Source organism: Oxyura jamaicensis, chromosome Z, assembly GCF_011077185.1.
Source record: "Oxyura jamaicensis isolate SHBP4307 breed ruddy duck chromosome Z, BPBGC_Ojam_1.0, whole genome shotgun sequence".
Lineage (NCBI taxonomy): Eukaryota > Metazoa > Chordata > Aves > Anseriformes > Anatidae > Oxyura > Oxyura jamaicensis.
Genome location: NC_048926.1, coordinates 26,236,253 through 26,259,028, shown reverse-complemented (window position 1 = coordinate 26,259,028; position 22,776 = coordinate 26,236,253). Strand labels below are relative to the sequence as shown.

The 22,776-nt window shown below is 39.6% G+C and overlaps 2 protein-coding genes across 3 annotated transcripts in view; one reads left to right on the top strand and one right to left on the bottom strand.

Moving 5' to 3' along the window:
- Window positions 1-1,018, bottom strand: part of ANKRD31 (ankyrin repeat domain 31) — a 64,567-nt gene extending 63,549 nt beyond the window's left edge. The window contains exon 1 of the mRNA XM_035309572.1: window positions 844-1,018. Coding sequence (XP_035165463.1) covers window positions 844-941 — 98 coding nt within the window. The 5' untranslated portion in view covers window positions 942-1,018. The remainder of the gene's footprint in view (window positions 1-843) is intronic.
- HMGCR (3-hydroxy-3-methylglutaryl-CoA reductase) lies at window positions 826-20,455 on the top strand. Of its 2 annotated transcripts, none has more exons than XM_035309574.1 (21): window positions 826-837; window positions 3,141-3,168; window positions 5,456-5,651; window positions 6,503-6,614; window positions 7,166-7,253; window positions 7,374-7,458; window positions 8,902-9,007; window positions 9,714-9,820; window positions 10,261-10,377; window positions 10,796-10,947; window positions 12,231-12,475; window positions 12,611-12,780; window positions 13,321-13,515; window positions 14,114-14,272; window positions 14,369-14,526; window positions 15,512-15,617; window positions 16,607-16,777; window positions 17,380-17,520; window positions 17,620-17,778; window positions 18,064-18,218; window positions 18,362-20,455. In XM_035309574.1, the coding sequence occupies exons 3-21, from the start codon at window positions 5,487-5,489 to the stop codon at window positions 18,414-18,416; spliced, it is 2,646 nt and encodes an 881-aa protein (XP_035165465.1). In that variant the 5' UTR covers window positions 826-837; window positions 3,141-3,168; window positions 5,456-5,486; the 3' UTR covers window positions 18,417-20,455. The 2 variants fall into 2 exon arrangements, with proteins under 2 accessions (XP_035165465.1, XP_035165464.1); XM_035309573.1 differs by having other exon boundaries at window positions 12,608-12,780.
- Window positions 20,456-22,776: the final 2,321 nt, after the last annotated feature.

The following is a 22,776-nucleotide window of genomic DNA, read 5'->3' as shown; positions in this document are numbered from 1 at the left end:
AAGAGAAGAGAAGAGAAGAGAAGAGAAGAGAAGAGAAGAGAAGAGAAGAGAAGAGAAGAGAAGAGAAGAGAAGAGAAGAGAAGAGAAGAGAAGAGAAGAGAAGAGAAGAGAAGAGAAGAGAAGAGAAGAGAAGAGAAGAGAAGAGTCAAGCATTTGGACTACCCTCTTCCTATTCCCATAAGCTCAATGACCAGTTTAGGCAAACCATACTAGCTTACTTTGGTAGGATGTTGCAAACCTGGATGAGTACCGTGTAACAAAAATACCAGTTGTAAAGCACTCCCAAACCATGATGATATACATACTGTTGCTCTACGTTTTTAAGCCTTAGGTAGGGAAGCACATCACTTTCACATATTACCAGTCGATATTGAGATTTAAAGTAATTACAAGCAAAAAGTGCAGCTGCTTGGCAGTTTCAGCTCTTTGCAACGTTTTAAAGAATATGGAAAAAAATATCATAAAAATGGCATTAAAACTGCAAAGAACCAACAATCTTATTTGATGGCACTTCATTTTATTTTCTTGGAGCAGGATTCTGTGAATGTTTCACTTCACTGACTAAAACGTTTTTCTGTGGAGAGCAGTGGTACAGAACCAGTGGCCTGCAAGATGTATGCAAAATAACTAATATTAAAAAAAAAAAAAATACAGATTCGTGAAAAACGGTGGAGGTGTTTGTTGTGTGAGAGCTGCTTTGCTCTCCGGGATCTCGGCCGGGGTTTGGGCGCTCCTCGCCTCAGGGCGGCGCGGGGCGGGGGCCTCCCTCAGACCCCCTGCGCCGGGCCCGCGGCTCCTCCCGCGCCACGCCCGCCTGAACGCGCGGCGAGGCCGCGCTACCACCTCCTCCTGCGGAACTCCTCTTCCTCCACGTCGCTCTCCGCCACCGAGCCCTCCACCACGGTCTCGTCGCTGTCGCTGCCCCATGCCTGCTCCCCCATGGCGCCGCCGCCCCGCTCCCTTCCTCTCCCTGTCCCGCGGGCGCCTCGCGATCGCGCCCCGCCCCGCTCCCCCTCCTCCCCCCCTCCCTCCCACCCCCGGCGGTCTCCTCAGCGGTGGCGGCCATCTTGTGGGGAGCGGGGCTGGGCACGCAAGATACAGAATTGTTAGTAAAGATACTGAAGTGGTGTTGTTTCTGCAGTATTTGCAGCTGCACTCTTGTACGTAGCCCAGTGATCACCTTCAACATCAGAGGAGTGTTTTCGTCAGGCAGGCCTGCTCTGCCTCAGCCCTGCCTTCCGTGTCTGCAGCAGCCAGGCCAGCGCTATTCCCGTGGTCACTGCCAGGGTCAAGCTGGTCTGTGGGCAGGCCGCAGGGAGAGCTGCAGATACAAAATATATATATATATGACAGGAGACCTTATGCGATATATACACAAGCCCTGTAAGTTCCAAATTATGGTAGTGACTCGTGCTCACACTGAACTTGATGATAAGCATGCCGATTAATTTCTAAATTATATTCCATCACAGAATATTCAAATAAAAACAAAACAAAAGCATACTGCAGAAAAAAGTATAGAAAACAGGGAAATATAACAAAGGCTATCTAAAATTACATAACGATTATGCATAATTGCTGCAAGTGTGTACAAATTGCTGTTTTGCTTTGACTTAGTCATATCCACATGCAATTATAGCAATTGCAGTTGCACATTACCAAATTACTCCAGAAAGCTTGGTGGTAATGTTTTACTTTTCTGTGAATAAAGGTGAGATGCTCAAGAAAATGCACGTTAAGAAAGAAGCTAGCTGGGAACAGGGATACGCAGCAGCAAGTTGTCAGGATCTATGCATATCATGTTGAGAACGCAAAGTTTATGAGGTGTTAAAAGACTAAGCTGGCATGAATAATTTCCCCACTCATAACAGCTGCTTTGGGTGGAGTTTTCAGGAAACCTTTCATCAGTGTATCTTTTTTTTTCTTTCTTTTTTTTTTCTTCAGAATTACATCAATGCTTTGCAGCACAGTAACTGACATATGGTGTGCTTTGAAATACTTCTAAATGGCACATGTAAGAAGCAGATTTGGAAAATCCAGAGTGTAAATGGTCCGTAGCAAAATCATTGCAGGCTGTGTTTTGTTTGAAACACGTCAGCCTGGAATTGCTCAGACCTGGCAACACGCAACGGCCATGTGAGAGGGGGGTGATGCACTGCCGTGAAGGTGTGGGGAGCTGGGGTTTGGCCTCTTCTCGCAGGTAACTCGTGATGGGACTAGAGAGAATGGCTTCAAGTTTTGCTAGGGGAGGTTCAGGCTGGCAATGAGGAGACATTTCTTCTCAGGAAGAGCAGTCAGGCTTGGAATAGGTGGCGCAGGGAGGTGGTGGAGCCACCGTCCCTGGGGGTGTCCTAGGATAGATTGGACATGGTGCTTAGGGACATGGTTCAGAGGGGTGATACTGGTGGTGGGGACATGGTTGGACCAGATGATCTCAGAGGTCTCTTCCAACCGTAACGACCCCATGACTCTACCCGCAGCGAGGCTGACGAGCCCCCTGCATTTCTCTACGGAGGGAGAGCTGTACACGCATAGCTAAGCCTAAGAAAGCGTCTCCCCTTCGGCAGGAAGCCGCAAACCCGCGCTCATCGCACTCCGAGCGCCAAATGGCTGCCTCCCACGGCGACCGGGCCGAGGGAGCCGCAGCCGGGCCGGGGCTGCGCGGGGGGAGCGGAGCGGAGCGGAGCGGAGCGGAGCCGAGCCGGGCCGGGCCGGGCCGGGCCGAGGCGGAGCAGGGCCGGGCCGTGCCCCTCAGCGCGCCGCGCGGGGGCGGGGCGATCGCGTCGCTCGATCGTCGTATGTAAATAAGCCGCCTCGCGCCGCCCAATCAGCAGGCACGGCGAGGGCAGCGCGGCGCCCCATTGGCGGGCGCCCCCGTGGCGAGATGGCGTGTTCGCCGCTCCTGATCGAGAGCCGGGCTCCGCGCGGCGTTCGGCGGACGGTTGCCCCGGCGACGCGGCGGGTGATGCGCCGCGGGCCGGGCGTGGCGGCCGCTCGCCATTGGCTGCGCCATCGGGCGATGGCGGCGGCCGCGGCGCCGTGCCCCGGGTGTCCTTGCGCGGGGCGGGGCGGCCGCCTCAGTGCGCGGCGCGGCGGGACGGGGCTGGAGGCGAGCGGGGCCGGGGACGACGACGACGACGACGGAGCGGGCGTGCTCGGGCCGGAGCGGTGAGGGACCGGGAGCGGGCAGAGCGGCCTCCCGCGGGGCCCGGCGGGTGGGGGTGCCGCAGGGGCAGGGGGAAGTCTGCGGGGCGCCGCCGTGGACCCCTCGTACGCTGGGGGTCAGCAGCGCAGGCACCCCAGATTTCGTGCCAGGGTTCAATTATTAAGCGTTGGCCGACAACAGACAGCTCTTTCTATAACTAAACGAACGCGTTTTCCCCTGCTGGATTTCCGTGAAGCCATTTCACGCTTACCAGGACAGGAATTCCTGCTTTGCTTACAAACGTGGGGAAACTGAAGAAATGCGTCTTTGGGAAGGCGTTTTCCTAGACCTAACAGCAATGTTTTAATGGCTTTTTCAAATTCTGGCAGTGGAATTCGTTAGGAGTTGTTGCGAGCCTTAAAATTATACATACGTCTCCATATAGTCATCTGATAAGTGCTGTTCTTTAATTTTTCAGAAACAGTGTGATATTCAAAAGTACCAGTATTTTTCTAGTTTATTACTAGGCCTGTTGTGTATTCATTTGTGTTTCAAAATCTGTGTCAGTAAGGTATTTCTATGACCATGTCTTTATCTTTCCGGTTAAATGGGACTGTCAGTGCTACTGAGGAAAAAAACATAACACCACTGCAAACCAGTTTTGGAAGAACATAAATTCGTAAAAGAATGCGTAGATAAATTCATAAAATGCTATGCAGATTGTGTTAGAGGGGGAAAACAAGGGGTAATGTTGACCTTTAAAAGAATTTTGGGGTTAAAAAAGGCAAGCAAGCTTTCTTCATTTGAAGACTTGTCTTTTTTCTACCTTCCTTTCAAAGGAAATGGAAAAATCTGTTCATATGGAAGGCAGTACTCTTAATGATGTTACCCACTGGGCTCCATCAGACACAAGAGTGCTGACAGCTTCGCTGTGGAAGGATAAAGAAAAATATGTTGGTGGTATCGGTGCTTAGTAGGCACTGTTAGGAAGGCAGTCTGGCAACCAGCATGATTCTGACACCTTGAGTAACACTGAGCAGATAAATTTATTCAATTTATTATTTTCTACAACAAATATCAGCTGTGTTTGTGGTGTCAGAGCACAAGAAATAATAGAAAGACTGTCTTCCTGAAAGCCAGCTGGTTGGATTGTGAATTTCAAGGTAACGTGAGGGGATTGCTATCCACTTCAATGTGATGATGTGTAGAGCCCTCAATCTGCTATGGAGATCTCCACAGTGTTAGGTTGGTACTGACATTATATAGTTCAGTATTTAGAAGTATAAGTCAGACGGCTATTTAAGCGTCTTTTGAACCTTAGGATGTACCTATATAGTTAACATTCAGCATAAGAGCTTTAGAAGTTGTTAATTACGTACAATGGGAAAAGCTAAGTTCCGGTACTAACGTATTTAAGAGATAATTTTATGGCATTTTGTTTCCACACTATAAAACATGAGTAAATATCCTTAATGAACTTGAAGTCTAAAGGTACAACACAGAGCAAATGGACTAGGATGTGTATTTTTAAAGAGAAGGAGCATCCATGTTCTCAATTACATGAAGGAGAGGTGTGAGCATTTTTCCTGAATGTTTGTAATCCATTTAAAGCACAGGGGATGATGAAATGCATCAGTAACCTGGGAATTCGTTATGGTACAGGGAACTGTTGCAGAATACTGTATTTGAGAAGGATTGGTGTGTTTGTGGTGAAGAAAGAATTGCTTTGAATGTAATTAACTCGAATCACAAAAGAATATTTATCAGCAAATAGGAAAGACACAATTGAAGGAAGGTAATATTGAGATTCCTACCGTTGAACTTGAGAATTACCAGCAATGTTTTGTTGGTACCTTATACAATCAAAATAAAGTTAGTATCTTTTGATAGAAAGAAGTAACAGAATTTAGTGAGTACTTACGTATGCTGGTGGTAAAAACAAGAAGTTGGGGTCAAAATGGTGTTGAAATTGCATGACAGTAGGAGATACTAAAAAAAATGTCAACATTAACTGAGAGTGAAGGAGAGTTGTAAGCAAGACACTTTGAAGAGATAAGGGAGATGTGTGTTGTTGTTTTTTTAAAGAAAAAAAGTGGTCTGAGAAGGCAGGAGCAGATCATACTAAGTTTCAGAATACTAGAAATAAATGTTTTTAAACGGAAATTTGAAGATGAGTTTCCTTACTCATCTGTTACATAGCTGGCTTTGAGACTTCCTGAGAGATGACTTGCAAGAATTTATACAGCTCTATCCTTTTTCCCTGAAATTTGAATTTGCATATGTGAAATATTTTTGTTGTTGTTGTTGCAGGTTTGCTAAGTATAGAAAAACAGTCCTGAAAATGTTGTCCAGACTCTTTCGAATGCATGGCCTTTTTGTGGCTTCTCATCCATGGGAAGTCATTGTGGGAACAGTGACTCTCACCATCTGTATGATGTCAATGAAGATGTTCACTGGGAACGATAAGATCTGTGGCTGGAATTATGAGTGCCCAAAACTTGAAGAGGTAAGGATTTAAATTCATGTTATAGTACTTATTGTTAATCAGTTAATTGATGGGTTCCAATAGAATAAGATTAGGTTGTGATGTATTAGAAGGAGAATAACTGTGGCAATACTACCTTATTGCCTTCTTTCCTGTACTAGATTTTTAAAGCTGTATGCGAGCAGTGGTGTGCTGCAGCAGGTTTTCATTAAACATAGAACATCTCTCCTATGGGAAAAGGCTGAGAGAGGTGGGACTCTTCAGCCTGGTGAAGAGGTGGCTCAGGGGGATCTTAGCCGTGTCTGTAAATCCCTGAAGGGAGGGTGAAAGAGGATGGAGCCAGGCTCTTCTCAGCAGTGCCCAGTGCTAGGACAAGAGGCAGTGGGTGCAGACTGGAACAGAGGAGGTTTCCCCCTGTACACCAGGCAGCACTTACAGTACTATGTGGGTGACGGAGCATGGGCACAGGCTGCCCAGAGAGGTTATGGTTCCTCCCTCCTTGGAGGTCTTCAAAAGCCACCTGCCTGGGCATGGTCCTGAGCACCCTGCTCTGTGTGTCCCTGCTTGGGCAGGGAGCTCGGCCAGATGGACCCAAAGGGCCCTGCCAGCCTCAGCCATTCTGTGATTAAACTTAGTATTTTTTTTGTGCATCGTCTTGTGAACAAGGATGTGACATTAATGTTGTTTGCAATATTTTCTTTTTAGGGCAGACTAGCAGCGATTGTTGTTTTATTCAGGGGAGAAAAAAAACACACCTTCATTATAAGTGCTGCTTAACAAGTGATTTTTTTTTATTGTTGTTATTAGTGAAACCTAACAACAAGTGACTTCTAAATGTAAAAACTAACTAAATCCCTTTGTATTTCATACAGGATGTTCTGAGCAGTGACATCATAATACTGACAATCACACGCTGTATAGCAATCCTTTATATATATTTCCAATTTCAGAACCTAAGGCAACTTGGATCAAAATACATTTTAGGTACTCTCTCTGATTTTCTATTTGGTGTATGCATTTTAACTGTGTTGCTTTTTATACTGTAAATCAGTAAGGAGTGTTGTTAGCATTTTAGTACTTCGATACAGAACAGGTTTACTTTGATCTATGCAGAACGTTCTGCTGTCTAGCAAAAAAAATGAAATGCAATTTTCTAAGAGACATTGTGTAGGATTATATAAACATTGGAAATGTAGTTCTTGAAATAGCTGTTTATTATGCTAAACTAAAAATTAGTGCTGCTTAAGCCAGTTCTCATTTTTGCAGTAATAAATGAGAAGGTTTATGACTTTTATTTTTCAAAGTCTTACCTTGAATACTGTAAAAATTTTGGATTTATATCCTTATAAAAACTGCATCCATATCAGTTTGTACCTCAACCACTGTTAATGCAGTCTGCTATGAGTTGTCATTCATTAGCATCTAGGTTGATTTAGAGGTAAAGTTTTTTGGTTTTTTTTGGTTTTGTTCACCCCCCCCCCCCCCCGTGTGTGTTTATGTATATATATAAATATTTTTTGCTTTTTTTTTTTAAGGTATTGCTGGCCTCTTCACAATTTTCTCAAGTTTTGTTTTTAGTACAGTGGTAATTCACTTCTTGGATAAAGAATTGACAGGTTTAAAGTAAGTAGTGAATTATTGTTCTGGATTTCTTGCTTGATTTTTTTTTTTAATGTGGTACAGTAAATTTTAAATCTTGAATTTGATTATTAACATGTTCCTGTTTGTTTTTTTTGTTTTCAGTGAAGCTTTACCATTTTTCCTGCTTCTGATCGATCTTTCAAGAGCAAGTGCACTAGCCAAATTTGCACTAAGTTCCAATTCACAGGTTAGTTTTGTGTGTGTGTGTTTGTTTGTTTCAGTGGGGCTTTTGCCTTTAGGGTTCATAGATGAACAATCCAGAGGGAGAGACACACAAGTGAATGTGGTATTAGTGATACGCAAAAAGGATCAGATGTAATCTGTATTCTGCAGTGTCTTTTATCCAGTTCAATGTTCCAAGTGAAGAATAACATGATACAATCATGGAGCTAAGTTAATTTTATGTATGAATACTTTATAAGATCAGAACTTTAAACAGCATTGCCTATAGCTCTGTTAATGAGGCTAGAGTTCCGAGACCAAAGTCTTCCATAGAACAGTTATGGACAGGAAAATTATTCTGTAGGGCTCAGGAACAGTATATAAACAGATGTCTAAAGTAATAATGCTGGTACAGGAAAAAACATTTCTAGACAAAATCCAGAACAAATACGGCATATTTGTTGGCTGCAAATTGTTATGGCATACACGCACAATCTTGCTCAAATTCTGGAAATCTCCTCGGAAAGGCTCAAAATTTGCCTGGACGTGGTTGTGGATGACCTGCAATAGCTGTGTCAGGCTGAGCAGGGGGATTGGAACAGATGACCTCCAGAGATCCATTTCAACCTAAACCATTCTGTGATATTTTAGTGCAGTTAACACAGCACAATGTGAAGAATCAACAGTACGTTTGGCCCATTGTACATGGGAATGTTTATTTCTTAATATTCTATGCTGTAAAACAAATTAATTTCATTTAAAGTACTCTGATACCAATAAAATACTTTTCACAGTAATTCAGCATAATATTTGTGACAAAAATATAGTACATTATTCTATAAATATCATAATATAGTTTATTGTATATTCTATATATATGCAATGTTATTAGAGTTTGCATATTATTATATAATTGTGACTATAGCCTTCTTTATTTGTGTAAAAAATACCACAAATACATTTTCACTACAGCATCTCCTTGATTGAAATAAATTAAATGAGGAAAAAACAAAACAACAACAATAAACAGCAGTGGACCCCTAGAGTTATCCATGCTTGGCATTTGGAAGAAATCCCTTTCCATTTTCCTGGGGAAAATTTCAGTATCTTTTATACTCTTTTTTTCTTTAAGCTGAGTCTAGACAGTTAAAGAAAAAAATATAATAAAAGTTAAGTTACAGATAGCTAGTTAGAAGAACTTATGAGATGTCATGACAGAAGCGGTTTCTATTTTGCTTTAAAGTGTAGAACTCTTAATAATCCTGTTGCATAAGTAAAGACTGTCAAAGCATAACAGCTTATGAGAAATCAAGCAATTAAAGAATGCATTCTATCATAATAGTTTATTTCTCAATGTCTGTTTTATAAAGCCTTATCACCATAATACTCAGTTTACTAATCATGTTATGCGCATTGTACTTTGATTTTTTTTGACCTTGTGTTAATGTAGAGAAATTTTTCCTTTTAGGATGAAGTAAGAGAAAATATTTCACGTGGAATGGCAATTTTAGGCCCCACATTTACATTGGATGCACTTGTGGAGTGTCTTGTGATTGGGGTTGGTACTATGTCAGGTGAGTGATCAAGTCTAAAGGTCTAAGTCTTGCCAGTAGGAAAAAAAAAAAAAAAGCTGTTGGAATATTAAGTGTTTCAAGAAATGTGTTATCTATGAGAATGGAATGACAATCTATTTGTTTGGCTATTTGGGGGGACAGAGAAAGAGGGGGAAATGTATGTTGATAAGCAGTTTTCCTGTTTACATCTAGGGAAAAACTCATTTTGGTATAGCATATAGTTATTTTTTTCTTGTTGTTTTAACTTTTGAATGATTTACACCACTAGCTCATTTATTTTTATTAAGGGCATTCTGTAACGCGTGACTTTCATGCTTGTGAAAGTGCAGGTGGGGCATATATTCTTATTTCCTGAAGACTTAATTGGCCACGTTTTACAAGGGTTTTCAATACACAATGTCGGTTAACTGATCTTTGTTTAGATCAGGGCAGAGTTTCAAACTTCCAGTGTAAAGCTTTAAAAATCTTAGGAAGCTATAACTATTCTTATTTATATTTACACTTTAAAATTGTTGTGTAAATACATATTGTGCTTGGAATAGGCTAATACAAAATGACAGGGCTTAATATGGTAATTTTTCATTAATCTAGGCAATTCCCTCTATAATCTGCAGTGTCAGTTTAATGATTTCAGAAACCGTTCTTCAAGTATATAAAAAAACCTCTTGCATATTCAAATGTAAAAAAACACTTTTTTTTTTTGTAGGAGTGCGACAGCTTGAAATTATGTGCTGTTTTGGGTGTATGTCTGTTCTTGCCAACTATTTTGTCTTCATGACCTTCTTTCCAGCTTGTGTGTCCTTGGTATTAGAGGTAAGACCCACTTACAGACAACAACTGAGCTTAATGTTCAGACTCTGCACTTCTGGTAGGCTATGCATTTCTTCACTGAGGTATATGCCAGCATGTTTGTCTTCCTTTTGAAGTGAACAGAGGGAACGTACAAAAAGAGTTACTGTGGCTCTGCTGATGGACAGTAACTTGCTAATGCCACTGTAAACGAATCACACTCAATGGTCTGAGTTCTTATCTAAAGCAGAGGGAAAGAAAACAAAACAGTTTAAATTAATGGCTGTCCAGGGTTTCTCACTGTTTAAACTCTAGTATAGGCTAAACAGTAGACTGTAGACCAATTCTTTTTTTTATCACAAGTTTTTTTTTGTAAATAAGCTTTAACATTGTATTTCTATTCGATTACTTGCTTGTTCTTCAGACAGCTGCTAAATAAGACCTGGTTTTGTTTATTTTTACAGCTTTCCCGAGAGAGTCGTGAAGGACGTCCAATATGGCAGCTTAGCCATTTTGCTCGTGTTCTGGAAGAAGAAGAAAATAAACCAAATCCTGTAACACAGAGGGTCAAAATGATTATGGTTTGTGGCTTTTTTTCACCTGTTATTATGCAGTCAGTAAGGTGTCCTTGGAAAGCTAATAAAGCCTTTGTTTTCCATAGACTAGTGTTCTGCAGTCCATTGCTCTAGCTGGCTAACTGTGATAGTTTTTAGTAATGTCCCATTTATCTACATTTACAGTCTTGCATATGCCATTTCTATACAAAACACTTCTGGCCTTTCATGTGTACATGTGTTCAGCTTCCTCTGCTTATTAGATGGGCAAGAGGAGGAATGTGCTGGGCACTAAATGATGTAGATGAAAGGAGAAGAAAATCCTTTAGTTTTAGATTTGTGAGGCATGGGAAACAAATATTAAAAGAAAATGATTCATTTTGGTAGGTTAGATAACTAATGACAATTGAAAAAATATTTGTCTTGCTTTTTGTTTTTAATACAGTCACTGGGTTTGGTTCTTGTTCATGCCCATAGTCGGTGGATAGCAGAACCAACTTCTCAAAACAGTACAGCAGAAAATTCACTGGGATTGGATGAGAATGCACCAAAGAGAATTGAACCTAATGTTTCACTATGGCAGTTCTACCTTTCTCGGTAAGCGACTTCACATAAGATACCTGTATGTCATGGAGTAGGGTGTATTCTCCAGCACTGTCAGGCAATGGTCCTTAGGGTGCAACAGCAACAAACCTACAGAGTTGACTAGATTTTATTGAAACCAGAGATGACATTTCATAAGAAATACTTCAGTATTTTGCTATTCCTTTAGTCTCCTTGAAGTAATAAGAGATCAGGAAGCAGCTGTACTGGATGCATCATAACTGCGACTCGATGGCTGGAGCAGCTCTCCTCTGAAGAGAGGCTGAGGAAGCTGGAGCTGTTCAACTTGAGAAGGCTTTGGGGAGACCTTACGGTGGCCTTCCAGAACCTAAAGGGAGCCTGGGAAGGACTCTGTCAGGGATTGTAGTGATTACAAGGAGTAATAGTTTTAAACTAAAAGAGGGTAGATTTAGATTAGATATTAGGAATAAATTCTTTACTATGAGTGTGGTGAGGCACTGGAGCAGGTTGCCCAGAGAATACGTGGATGTGCACTTCCCAACACAAAGTATTCAAGGCCAGGTTGGACGGGGCTTTGAGCTATCTTGTGTAGTGGGTGAGGTCCCTGACCATGGAAGGGGAGTTGGAAATAGATGGCATTTTAAAGTCCCTTCCAACTCAAACTATTCTGATTCTATGATAATGCCATCTTTTCCCAACAACTCTGGCACTTTTCAGAGCACACTGAAAAGTTAAGCTTTCTGACTGTGCTAGTGTAATTACTTACGCAGAGTTTCTGACCATTCATACCAAGGTACAAAAAGAGATCCACGTCACTATTGCTTTTCCTTCAGCTCATCTGAAAGCTGAGCAGGTGTGGTTCTGTATTTCTTCTGAGAATTCAGAACTGTAACTTATAGGGTATTTCCCCCTCTCAGAAATTCAGCTTGCACCAAAGTAGTCATTAGTGGCAGAGGATGATAATTCATTGACTCTTTCTACTTTATCATTGGGAGATAGGTGTTAAATGAATATGATTTAGCTGTTGAATAGTGATTATTGTAGTCACTTCTTTTACTGTGACTGCTTTTTAACTAAGATTTTGTAAATAGTTAATGAAATCTGAAAATGCATATGTTAATAATACAACAAAAAATTTCTCTATCCTAAACTAGCATACTTGAATTCCCTGTTAGAAAATGTGTTTTGACTGGCGTTTGAATAAGTGTATAAATGATGATCAAACTACTACCCCCTTTTAAAAGAAAGGGTTATCAGAACGTTGTTAAAACACACAAATCATATACATTTAATTATTGATTTTTGTCTGTTTTTAGAATGGCCAGTATGGATATTGAGCAAGTAATCACTCTTGGATTAGCCCTTCTCCTTGCTGTGAAATACATTTTTTTTGAGCAAGCAGAGACTGAATCCACGCTTTCACTGAAGAATCCCATAATATCTCCAGTGATGGTCCCAAAGAAGGTCCCTGAGAATTGTTGCAGGAAACAATCTGGACTTTTGAAAAACAATCAGAAATCTAACACAGTAGAAGCAGCTTTTGTTCCCAGAGATGACAATGGTAATTTTTAGCATCTGAATCTCTTGCTGAGTCTTTACAACAAATAATGAAAATCTGTATTAGCATGTTATATTTGAAAATGAAACTTAAGATTTTTGTAAACCAAAGTTCATTTTAATTGTCTTTATGCAGCAGAAGTCATAAAACCTGTATTAGCAGAGTCATCAACAAAGGCTACATTTGTAGTTGGCAGCAGCAACCCTGTGGAAACTACCTCAGTTATTAATAGAAAAGAGGAAGAAATTGAGTTACCTAAAGAACCCCGTTCTATTGAGGAATGTGTTCGTATTCTTGGAAATGCAGAGGTATGGAAAAATAACTTTTTTATAGCTTCTGACAAAATCTGATTTAAGAACTTTCGCAGTTCATTTTCTGGCTTTCAAATGATCCCATTGATTGTAGTGTTAAAGAGTTGCATGGCTATAAGAACTTGGAGGGGAGGTGGAGAACACAAATGGCTTTCATAAGTTATTTCTGCTCCAGTCAGTTTCTGTTGCATTTATTTCTTCAGTAGAGATTAGGAAAACAGATAGGTGTATGTTTTTGAAGTTTTACCTGAAAAGTCTTCTATTATGATTCTCTCTCTCCAAGATGGGGCTGGAGAGAAGCAGCTTCATTGTTCATGGCATACCAAGTACTTCAGGTTTCATAAGTTCAGTTATAAGAGGGTGTAAAAAGATGTATAGTAGGCCAGGATATGATCAAAAACCTGACACTGGCAGTTTGTTTCTTCAGATAGGATCTGATCTTGTCAAAGTAAAGTTACCTTCTTTCATTTGGAAACATTTAAAAGGATTTTCACCAACAGAATCTATATTTACTCTCTCCATCCTTTACATTTCCAGAAGGGAGCAAAATTCCTCACTGATGCTGAGGTTATCAGCTTAGTTAATGCTAAGCATATTCCTGCATACAAACTGGAAACCTTGATGGAAACTCAGGAGCGAGGCGTGTCCATTCGCAGACAAATGTTATCACAGAAACTCCCTGAACCTTCTTCTTTGCAATATCTTCCTTATAGAAACTATAACTATTCTTTGGTAAGTAAAAAGCAGACAAGTAAAACTCACTGTGAACAGTTTTCAAAACCTATAAAACATCTGCTTGTAGTGATGAGTATGAACTAAAAACAGGCTTGGTCAAAACTGATATTTTTTTTTAAAAAAAAAAAAAAGGCAAACATGAGGCACTAGCTTTTATTGCTTCAATGTTTTAAACCTAGAGAGGTAGGTTAGTTTTGTAGCTTACCCAAAAATATTTCCAACCAAGATATGCAGTTGCTTTATGTCATAAATATGTAATTCTGCCAATACTGAGTATGAGTTCAGCTGAATGAATATATTACACTGATCTCAAGTTAAAATAAAAACTTATTTAAAATGTACTTAACGCTATTAAATTTTGAAGAGCATTTAAGATTTAGTAAATTCAATAGATCTATCAAATACTTGATTTTACCAGTATCATCTATTGAAAACTATAGCCACAACTCTTTGAGCTGGGAATTGTGTGCTTTATCCATAGGATTCTGGGTTTCTAGCTAAGATACCTTGCTAAGTCACGTAAACTGTATGTAGTATGATACTGCACCACTCAACTGGTAACCTAACTGATACCTTTTTGTATTATTTTTGCAAGGTTATGGGAGCTTGCTGTGAAAATGTGATTGGCTATATGCCTATTCCTGTAGGCGTAGCAGGACCATTGCATCTGGATAACAAAGAGTTTCAGGTTCCGATGGCAACAACAGAAGGATGTCTTGTAGCAAGCACCAATAGAGGATGTAGAGCAATATGTGTAAGTACCATCTGACAAGATTAAACTTTCTGTAAAGCATGTTTGAGAGTGATAAAGACATATCTTAGTGTGTTTCATTTCTGCTTTGATTTGTAGCTTGGTGGAGGAGCAAGTAGCCGCATTCTAGCAGATGGGATGACTCGAGGACCTGTTGTAAGGCTGCCCAGTGCTTGTCAGGCTGCAGAAGTAAAGGCTTGGCTCGAAAGCCCTGAAGGCTTTAAAATAGTGAAAGAAGCTTTTGACAGCACTAGTAGGTTAGTACAGTGGTTTTTGTGGCCTTATTTCCTGATACAAGACTTCTGTGAATGGTAGAAAGCTCCTTATTTTATTTCTGCATGCTGCAGTGCAGGAACTGGCACATTCATTTTGCCTGTCCCATGTAGTGTGAATCTAAGAAAACAGAAGTAACTCTGGCTATACAGCCAGGCTAGTAGTAAACATTTTACAATGAGTGGTAAGCAATTGGGTCATATCAACAAATACCCTTGCATTGTATATTACTTAATGCATTATATATTTTGTCTAAACATTTAAAAACCATTAAAGCACTAAAGCTCACTTGTATTTTTAGTAGTACTACACTAAAAGCAATTTGAAGTTTGGAATCTAGCCCTTCTGATAATATTACTAATGTGAAGGTTCCAAAGAATACAGCATAAACTAAACCTAGAACAGAAATGCTTAAAAAGTGTAAAACTGTAGTAAGAATAAATTTTTTTCAAACCCTAGAGCTTCTTCTAAGACTTAGGATAACTTGCTTTCTTAAGGAAATCTTTCTGTAAATCTTCCTAATCAGTTACATTTCTAACTGATCCTACAAGCGTTGACCATCGACATGCACATATTTTGGTGATAATCAACTCATCCTGCTGTTTAAGTACAGTATTTACCAGTTCTTGTTTGCCCTTACTCTGTAGGAATAAGGCCTTGATTTATGGAGCTTGCACCATTGCTGAAGGTGGAAGAGATTTTGCTGTGCTGTAAAACTGACATAAAATTTTCTGAGGTCTAGAAAGCATAAAAAGGCAACCAATGCTCTCAGGAGCAGTACACGTCAAAGTATTTACTTAAGAGAACTATATGCATGATAGCTGAAGATTTTTTCCTGGGCTGAGGGAGGAGGAGAACAGATTGCAGATAGTGCTGTTAACTACACTGTGTTCTGATTTACTGTCATTTTGCTACTTAAAATTCTCAAGGATTAATCTAGTTTTTAGTAATCATCACGTTTTCTTGCAGGTTTGCCCGCCTACAAAAACTTCTCATAAGTTTGGCTGGTCGGAACCTTTATATCCGTTTTCAGTCAAGAACAGGTGATGCAATGGGAATGAATATGATTTCCAAAGTAAGGTTCAGACCCTATAAGTCTTTTTAATAAATATATATTTCTATTAAAATAAATTGTATGTTATTAATTTGTAGTTACCTGGTATGTGAAGATGGAAAGTAAAAAACAAGATGCAGCTCTGTTTGCAGTGCTATAAAACAATATATATGTACTATATATATATTTCTATATATAGAAATCCTTGGCCTTTTTGAGCATAAACAAGAAGAGGAAGAGAACAACAAAAGAAAAAAAGGTTAAAAAAAAAATACAAAATTACTTTAAATAAAGTATTCTTAATAATATATAAGTTAAGCTGCTCATTCTGTTGTTTTGGGCCAAAGATTTATTTTATCCATCACTAATTAATCTGTTACTGTGTTTATCACTTATTCTAAATAAAGGATGAGGAATCTTGTAAGTGGCAGCAGGATAGTGTGGTCTTTATTTTTTTTTAAATATGAATGTGGAAGACCATTAAACAGCATAAGGCATCCTGCATGTCGTGTTTGAGATAGACTTTAATATTGACTGCTGGTTCTATATAACGTTTCTTAGAACCATTACAGAAATTAGCCTACCCGTAGATAAGTACTAAATATAGCAAACCTTCTGTCTTATTTCCTACTCTAGAGAAGCTCTTCCTTACTGCATTCAAAATTAATTAATTTCTTGCCTGTCATGTTTGACTTGGTTCATGCTGTATCTCTAGTATGGGAAATGTATGCCTATTCTGGAATGTATCCAGAGAATCCATACGTACTGGCAAGAACCCTGTGCTGTTTGTTATTCTCTATGTAATTCTCAGCATGTAGAGAAAGGATGGTGATTGTGCTACCATATGTGCCTGTTTCAGGTTTCTTGGGGAATTCTTTTCTTCAGCTGTAATTAGCGATCTGATTAGACTTAATCTGATTTTGCTATTCCAGTGTTCTTGAGTAGCTTGCTTTACAACTGTAATTGATACGCTAGCATTTAATGATACATACCTGTTTCTGTTTTAATAGGGTACTGAAAAAGCTCTGGCAAGACTGAATGAAGAGTTTCCAGATCTTCAGGTTATAGCTATCAGTGGTAACTACTGTACAGACAAAAAACCTGCTGCTATAAACTGGATAGAAGGAAGAGGGAAGTCAGTTGTCTGTGAAGCAATCATTCCAGCCAAAGTTGTTAAAGAAGTAGGTGTCTGCATACTTTTTACTTAATTTGGTTCATAAAAACACATTTTATAAAACTGATACATATTTTAAGTCATATTAACTGTTAATTGTGTTCCTTGTGAAGTTATTTCCTGCTTGTATTTTCAGACTATTGCTGTACAATACATCACTTCCCTGAGAATCTCATATGTTATGTATTCTTTTTCCTTTCACTGTCTTTTCAAAGATAATGTGCTATATATTCAATCTAGTCGAAGGCATTAGGAGTTTCACTTCTTTTCCTTCAAAAAATTATACCACAGCTTGATAGACTTTTACAGATTAAAGTCAGTAATTTTGATCAATTCACTCATCTGTTGTCATTTGCGCAAACACAGCATTCTTGTCAAAGTTTATATACCCCCTTCTACAGGAGAAACTGACGATTCAGTGGTTGCACTTATTCCAAAGCTGCATTACTGTCTTGCATGATTTTGAACAAAAATAAAATTAGGCATCTGTGGCAATGATTGAGTCAAATTTCCATATGGAAGCAAACAAGAGGTTAGGGGGGAGGGCTGATTAACATGAAGTAGGGTATTTCTACTCCCGATTAAGGAACAACCTATCACTTTGTTTAGGTACTGAAGACAACTACCGAAGATATAGTTGAAGTGAATATAAACAAAAATTTGGTGGGTTCTGCTATGGCTGGTAGCATAGGTGGCTACAACGCACATGCAGCAAACATTGTTACAGCTATCTACATTGCCTGTGGTCAGGTAAGTTTATTTATACCTAATTGACTTTTCTTTAGTAGAGTAGCTCTTAACACTTCAGTTGAATGTTTTTTTTTTTTTTTTCTCTTTCCTGATCTAAAGGATGCTGCGCAGAATGTGGGCAGCTCTAACTGCATCACTTTGATGGAGCGGACTGGTGCCACCAATGAAGACCTGTACATCAGCTGTACGATGCCATCTATAGAAATAGGAACTGTTGGCGGAGGCACCAACTTGCTACCACAGCAGGCCTGTTTGCAGGTATAAAGCAGGAAGCTTCCTGAATGAAAGCCTGCTTTCACACTGTTTTTATTATGTTCCACTGTTATGGGAATTGGCCCTCTTGAAAATTGGTGGACCTGACATGAAAATTACATGTTTATCTACTTAATTATTTTAATGTATCTAGCTCTTAAAGCTTTAATTAACATTAAAGAAATCTAAAGCTAGTTGTTTAGATGTAATTTGTAAAGACTGGAATATTAAAATTTGGCATAAATTTACTTAGTTTTCACAATGTAATGCAGCATATTTTTTTCCTTCCAGATGTTAGGGGTTCAAGGTGCAAGCCAAGATAACCCTGGTGAAAATGCCCGTCAGCTTGCTAAAATTGTATGTGCTACAGTGATGGCTGGGGAGTTATCTCTAATGGCAGCTCTTGCTGCTGGGCATCTAGTCAAAAGCCACATGACCCACAACAGGTAAGAAATTTCCTATCTTTCTCTGCTATTTGCCCTTTTTCCAAGTACACATGAGCAATAACAATTACATTAATATTTGTAACATATAGCAACAGTCTGTCACTTTAATGTAACTGATTTGGTTATCTTACTGTTTTTATCAGGTCAAAAATAAATCTACATGATCTGCAAGGAACCTGCACCAAGAAGGCAGCTTGAATACTAAAGCTTTGAAATGAAGAATTGTTCCACCAACAGACTAGGCGCACAGGAAAAAAAATAATGTAATCTGTGAAGTTTAGAATGAAAATCACCTTCGATTCAGATTTCTGTGGATGATAAACTGAGAGATAATGGACTTGCGTGACACTATTTCTTCAGTGGTTAGAGAACTTCATGAAAGAAGTCCTGTCAGCTGTCTTCAGCATAGCTTTGGAATTCTCACTCTTACACATCATATTCTGAAGGGTCAGTCCCATGTTTTTACAAGTTGACATTACTTCAACTTGTAAACTCCTTGTAACTACCAAGGTGAAAAGTCGTAAGTTGTTTGTTTTGTTGTTGGTATCTTTTTTCCTTTTTTTTTTTTTTTTTTTGGTTGGTTAGTTTGTCCAACCTTGGCTTGAATGCACTGGTCCTTAAAGTGATGGCAAACATGATCACTTTCCATGAACCCCCAGTTTTAATTTTGAACTCCCAGTTTTAATTTCTTACAGATTTTAAAGTTAGGTCTTTTGGCTATGAGACATTTTTATTAAATTACATTAGCTTTATAGAAACCTCTGTCAATATATAGTACTTATTTGCTGCTGCTTCAGCTAAGCAGCAATGTTGTAACTCTCCAATTTAGGTCATTCCTTTAAAGAAAACTTGACCTACAAAGTGCTGACCTATTAAATATAATATGTACTGAAGTGGGAAAAATATCTGAACTGTTCTGTCATTTTCTTCAGGTACAAAAAATTGAAACTGATTACATGTTAGAGCATAATAATTTAAGCAAATGCAGCTTCTTGAACTTCTTGGTTAGGAGTGCATTCAAACAACGAAAGTAAACAGATGTTTACACTTCTTAATAGAAGTCTCGTAATGTACAATGTGTTTCCATATTGCTAAATGTTTTTTGTTCTTAGTGTTTGACACTTACTTCCCAGGAATAGGTGTGTATCCACTGCTTACGCTGAGATAAAATGAAGCCAGAAAATCACAATGTTCTTTAATGCTACAGGTTTTTACAGTTTTTTTTAATGTTTTAATTCTTTTAAAACTTTTTCTTTGGGGGGGGGGGGGGGGGGGGTATTTATTTAAAAAATTTTTTTTTTTTTTTTTTTTTTAAATGAGAAGTACTAATTAAAGGAATTCAGTGAAATGACATGTTAATACAGCAGATTTTTGTATTAAAATATTGTACTTGGACCAGTGAAGCAGTCTCAGGTGTTCTTAATGTAATAGAGAAAACAGTTGTATTCTAGTTTGATTCACTTTTTGGAAGATTGTTAAATGCCTTGCCCTGTCTAGTTGATCACAGGAGGGAAAATGTTAATAGGCTTGATGATGATTTTTAGGGGGAGAAGGGTGGAAGGGGACTTAGGGTGGAATCAGTGGATTGGACTAGCTGGATTTCTTAGAGGAATGCAGTGGCATTTTTCATGGGGTGACTAGCAGAGGTGCTCTTCAAAGTGCAACTTTGATATAAATCATGATGAGTTGTTCTGTAGTACATCAACAAATTAATATTACTGTAATGAGCTCATAAAGCTACTGTGCAAGCATGAAGTCATACATGCTAGATATGCTATGATAGCATGTAAATACCATGAATGTTTATCTTCCTGCAGTATTGTTGTTAATAGCTACCATTTTATTTAAGGAGGAACTACTTGGTTTCTATGTTCATTCAGTGAGCTTATTTAAAGTAACACTGTACTGGCAATAAATGGTGGTTCAGTGTTCATTTTGGTGGATTTAACTGACATTCTGTCTTGCAGAATTAACATTTTGTATTATTACTAAATTGTGTACATTTTGGTACAGAACTACTTTTTCAGTTTCAGTAAAACAATGGAAAACTTACTGGTTTAATTGTGATATTTTAAGGTTATCTTACGACACTGATCGTATTAAGCAACATAAAATGAAGCTTAAGGACTGCAATAGAGTACTCAACACAGTGGGGATATGATACTAGAATATTTTATTGCAGAAGCCTGTAAACATTAAATAAAATAAAAGTTAAATTACGTGGTTTGTCCATTTCACTTCAGCATTAGTGATACCTTTTGTTGAGGCGTATTTGTGTGTTTCTTATGTCTCCCACAAAATTGTTAAATTCTACTTCTGGCAGTTTCTCATGCGTCCACCAAAGTAAAAGTTTCAAAGCTACTTTTTAGTTTTTTAATTTACTGCCTGAATTTTAAACACAGCTTTCATCCGGAAAATATATTTTAGTCAAATAGACAGTACTGCCTATGTTCTTGCAAGACGTGTTATTGTGGAAGAGTAAAAGAACATGTTAGTACATCAACAACTGCCTGACAATACAAGCTCTGCTATTGTGCATTTCCTTTAGAAGATTAAAAGAACAGATCTGATCTTAATATATGTATTTTTCCTTTTCCTTGTCTGTTTCATCTTGGTCATGTCCAGCACTGTAATCAAACAGACAAAGCAATCTGCATTATTTTCCAGTCTCCTCAGGGCTGTGTGTTTTATACCAGAATCAGAGGTTACCATTTCATATCTGTTAAAGTTTAGGGAACTACAGGATTCCTATTTCACTGCCTGCAGTAGCGTATTTCAACACCACTGCAAAATATGTGTGCCTGACTGACTTTCCGTGGTAAAACCAACTCAGCAGTCTAGAATCAAGTTTCCAAACATGCAGCAAGCTAAATGCTACATTATTACAATTACCGTGGTTTTTCAAATACTTTAAAATCCTGGCAAAGAAAAATTGTAAAAGCTGTTTGGCAGCTACTTTGCTTCCCTTTTTACTTCCTTTTGTGTCCTGATTCTGCTTTCACCCCTGTTACACCACATCCCATTGCTGCTGCCTGACGAAGTTTTGGAGTTGTGAGGCTGGGAAGTGCTGCAGCTCCAGCTGTCACTAATTACACGTATTTTTTTGGCCACTTTGATTTCAGCCGGACTAAGAAGTTATCAGTGAAGCATCACTTATCTAATCTTACTGGCAGGACGAGGAGCTTTGCACACACATTGAGGGGGTGCAGACCATGTTCATACCTAATATAGGTGTGCTGCTAGAAGCCTGTAGCGGACGCTTTCTTGGTTACTGAATGTGTGTGTGCCAGCAAAGACCTCCAGCAAGGAGCTGTCTGGCAGGCATGCCAGCTCCCAGAAGAGTGGGGCTGTGAACCAGCTTCATTCCCACAAAAGGGTTTGAGTTCATCCAGACCGATTCTGGATGTCTATACACAGCACTGTCTGGACAGTTCATATGCCTGGCGTGAACCCTTGCTGCTAATGCAGATACAGTTCTGAGAAAAACTGTGGTAGATGTCCCACCCTCCCACTCCTAGCTGCCTTTCATGGTGGAGTGAGAACTCCTGCTGCTTATAGTGCTTTTCAGATGTATCGTCCCTATCTGTATTCTGGGACATGGCTCACTGCCTTTGAGGTTCTCTCTTTTTTCCTGCATCACTTCGCTTACGGCAGTAACACTGCATAATGACACCTGCTGATATAGATAGATGATGCTTTGGGTTTCAAGTGGTGCCCTCATTCCTGCAAGAACATCTCTGTTCCATAGATGCTCTGTTGCCTCAGGTAAAGTTTGTATTTCAGGCAGATGTATCTTGCTTTAGTTACACTTGCATCCAGTGATGTTCCTAGTGCTGACAATTCTGGGTCTTGTCTTCCTATCCTACACAGAGATTGCTACTGGGCCCAACCTTGCTTTGTACCACCTCCAGGAGGAGGTCTGCCTCTGAAGCTACCCTTAATCTCTACAGTGCTCTAGGGCCTTTGCACAGTATAATACATTAAAATGCAAAATTACCTACTGTACCATTTTCACTACTGCTTTATATTCAGTCAGCTTCATAATCTACCTGGGGAACACTAAGGACTTTAGCTCCAGCTTTTTAGGTTCTTCCCCAGTCACAGAATTGTGACAGCATTCCTCCTAGGACTCAGACTATCTGTAAAGATGTGGTGGGGTGACAGACTGGTAACAAAGCCCCTCCCTAGCCAATTGCCCAGCTGCTTCAGCAGGATGCTGGAGAATCATAAGGGCATGGGTGAGAAAACAAAGCTGCTCTGCCCTTGCACTGTGTTAAAATGCTGTTCTCTGAGAACAAATGGAAAGCAGTCCCCCAGTAAGTGTATGTTAGAATCAGAGAATCACAAAATACCCTGAGCTGGAAGGGACCCACAAGAATAATGGAGTCCAATTCCCGAGTCTGCGCAGGACCACCCAAAAATCAGGCCATGTGTCTCAGAGCGCTGTCCCTAACCCCCAGCCTGACCCTCCCCTGTCCCAGCTCCATGCCGTTCCCTCGGGTCCTGTTGCTGTCCCCAGAGAGCAGAGCTCAGCGCCTGCCCCTCCGCTCCCCTCGTG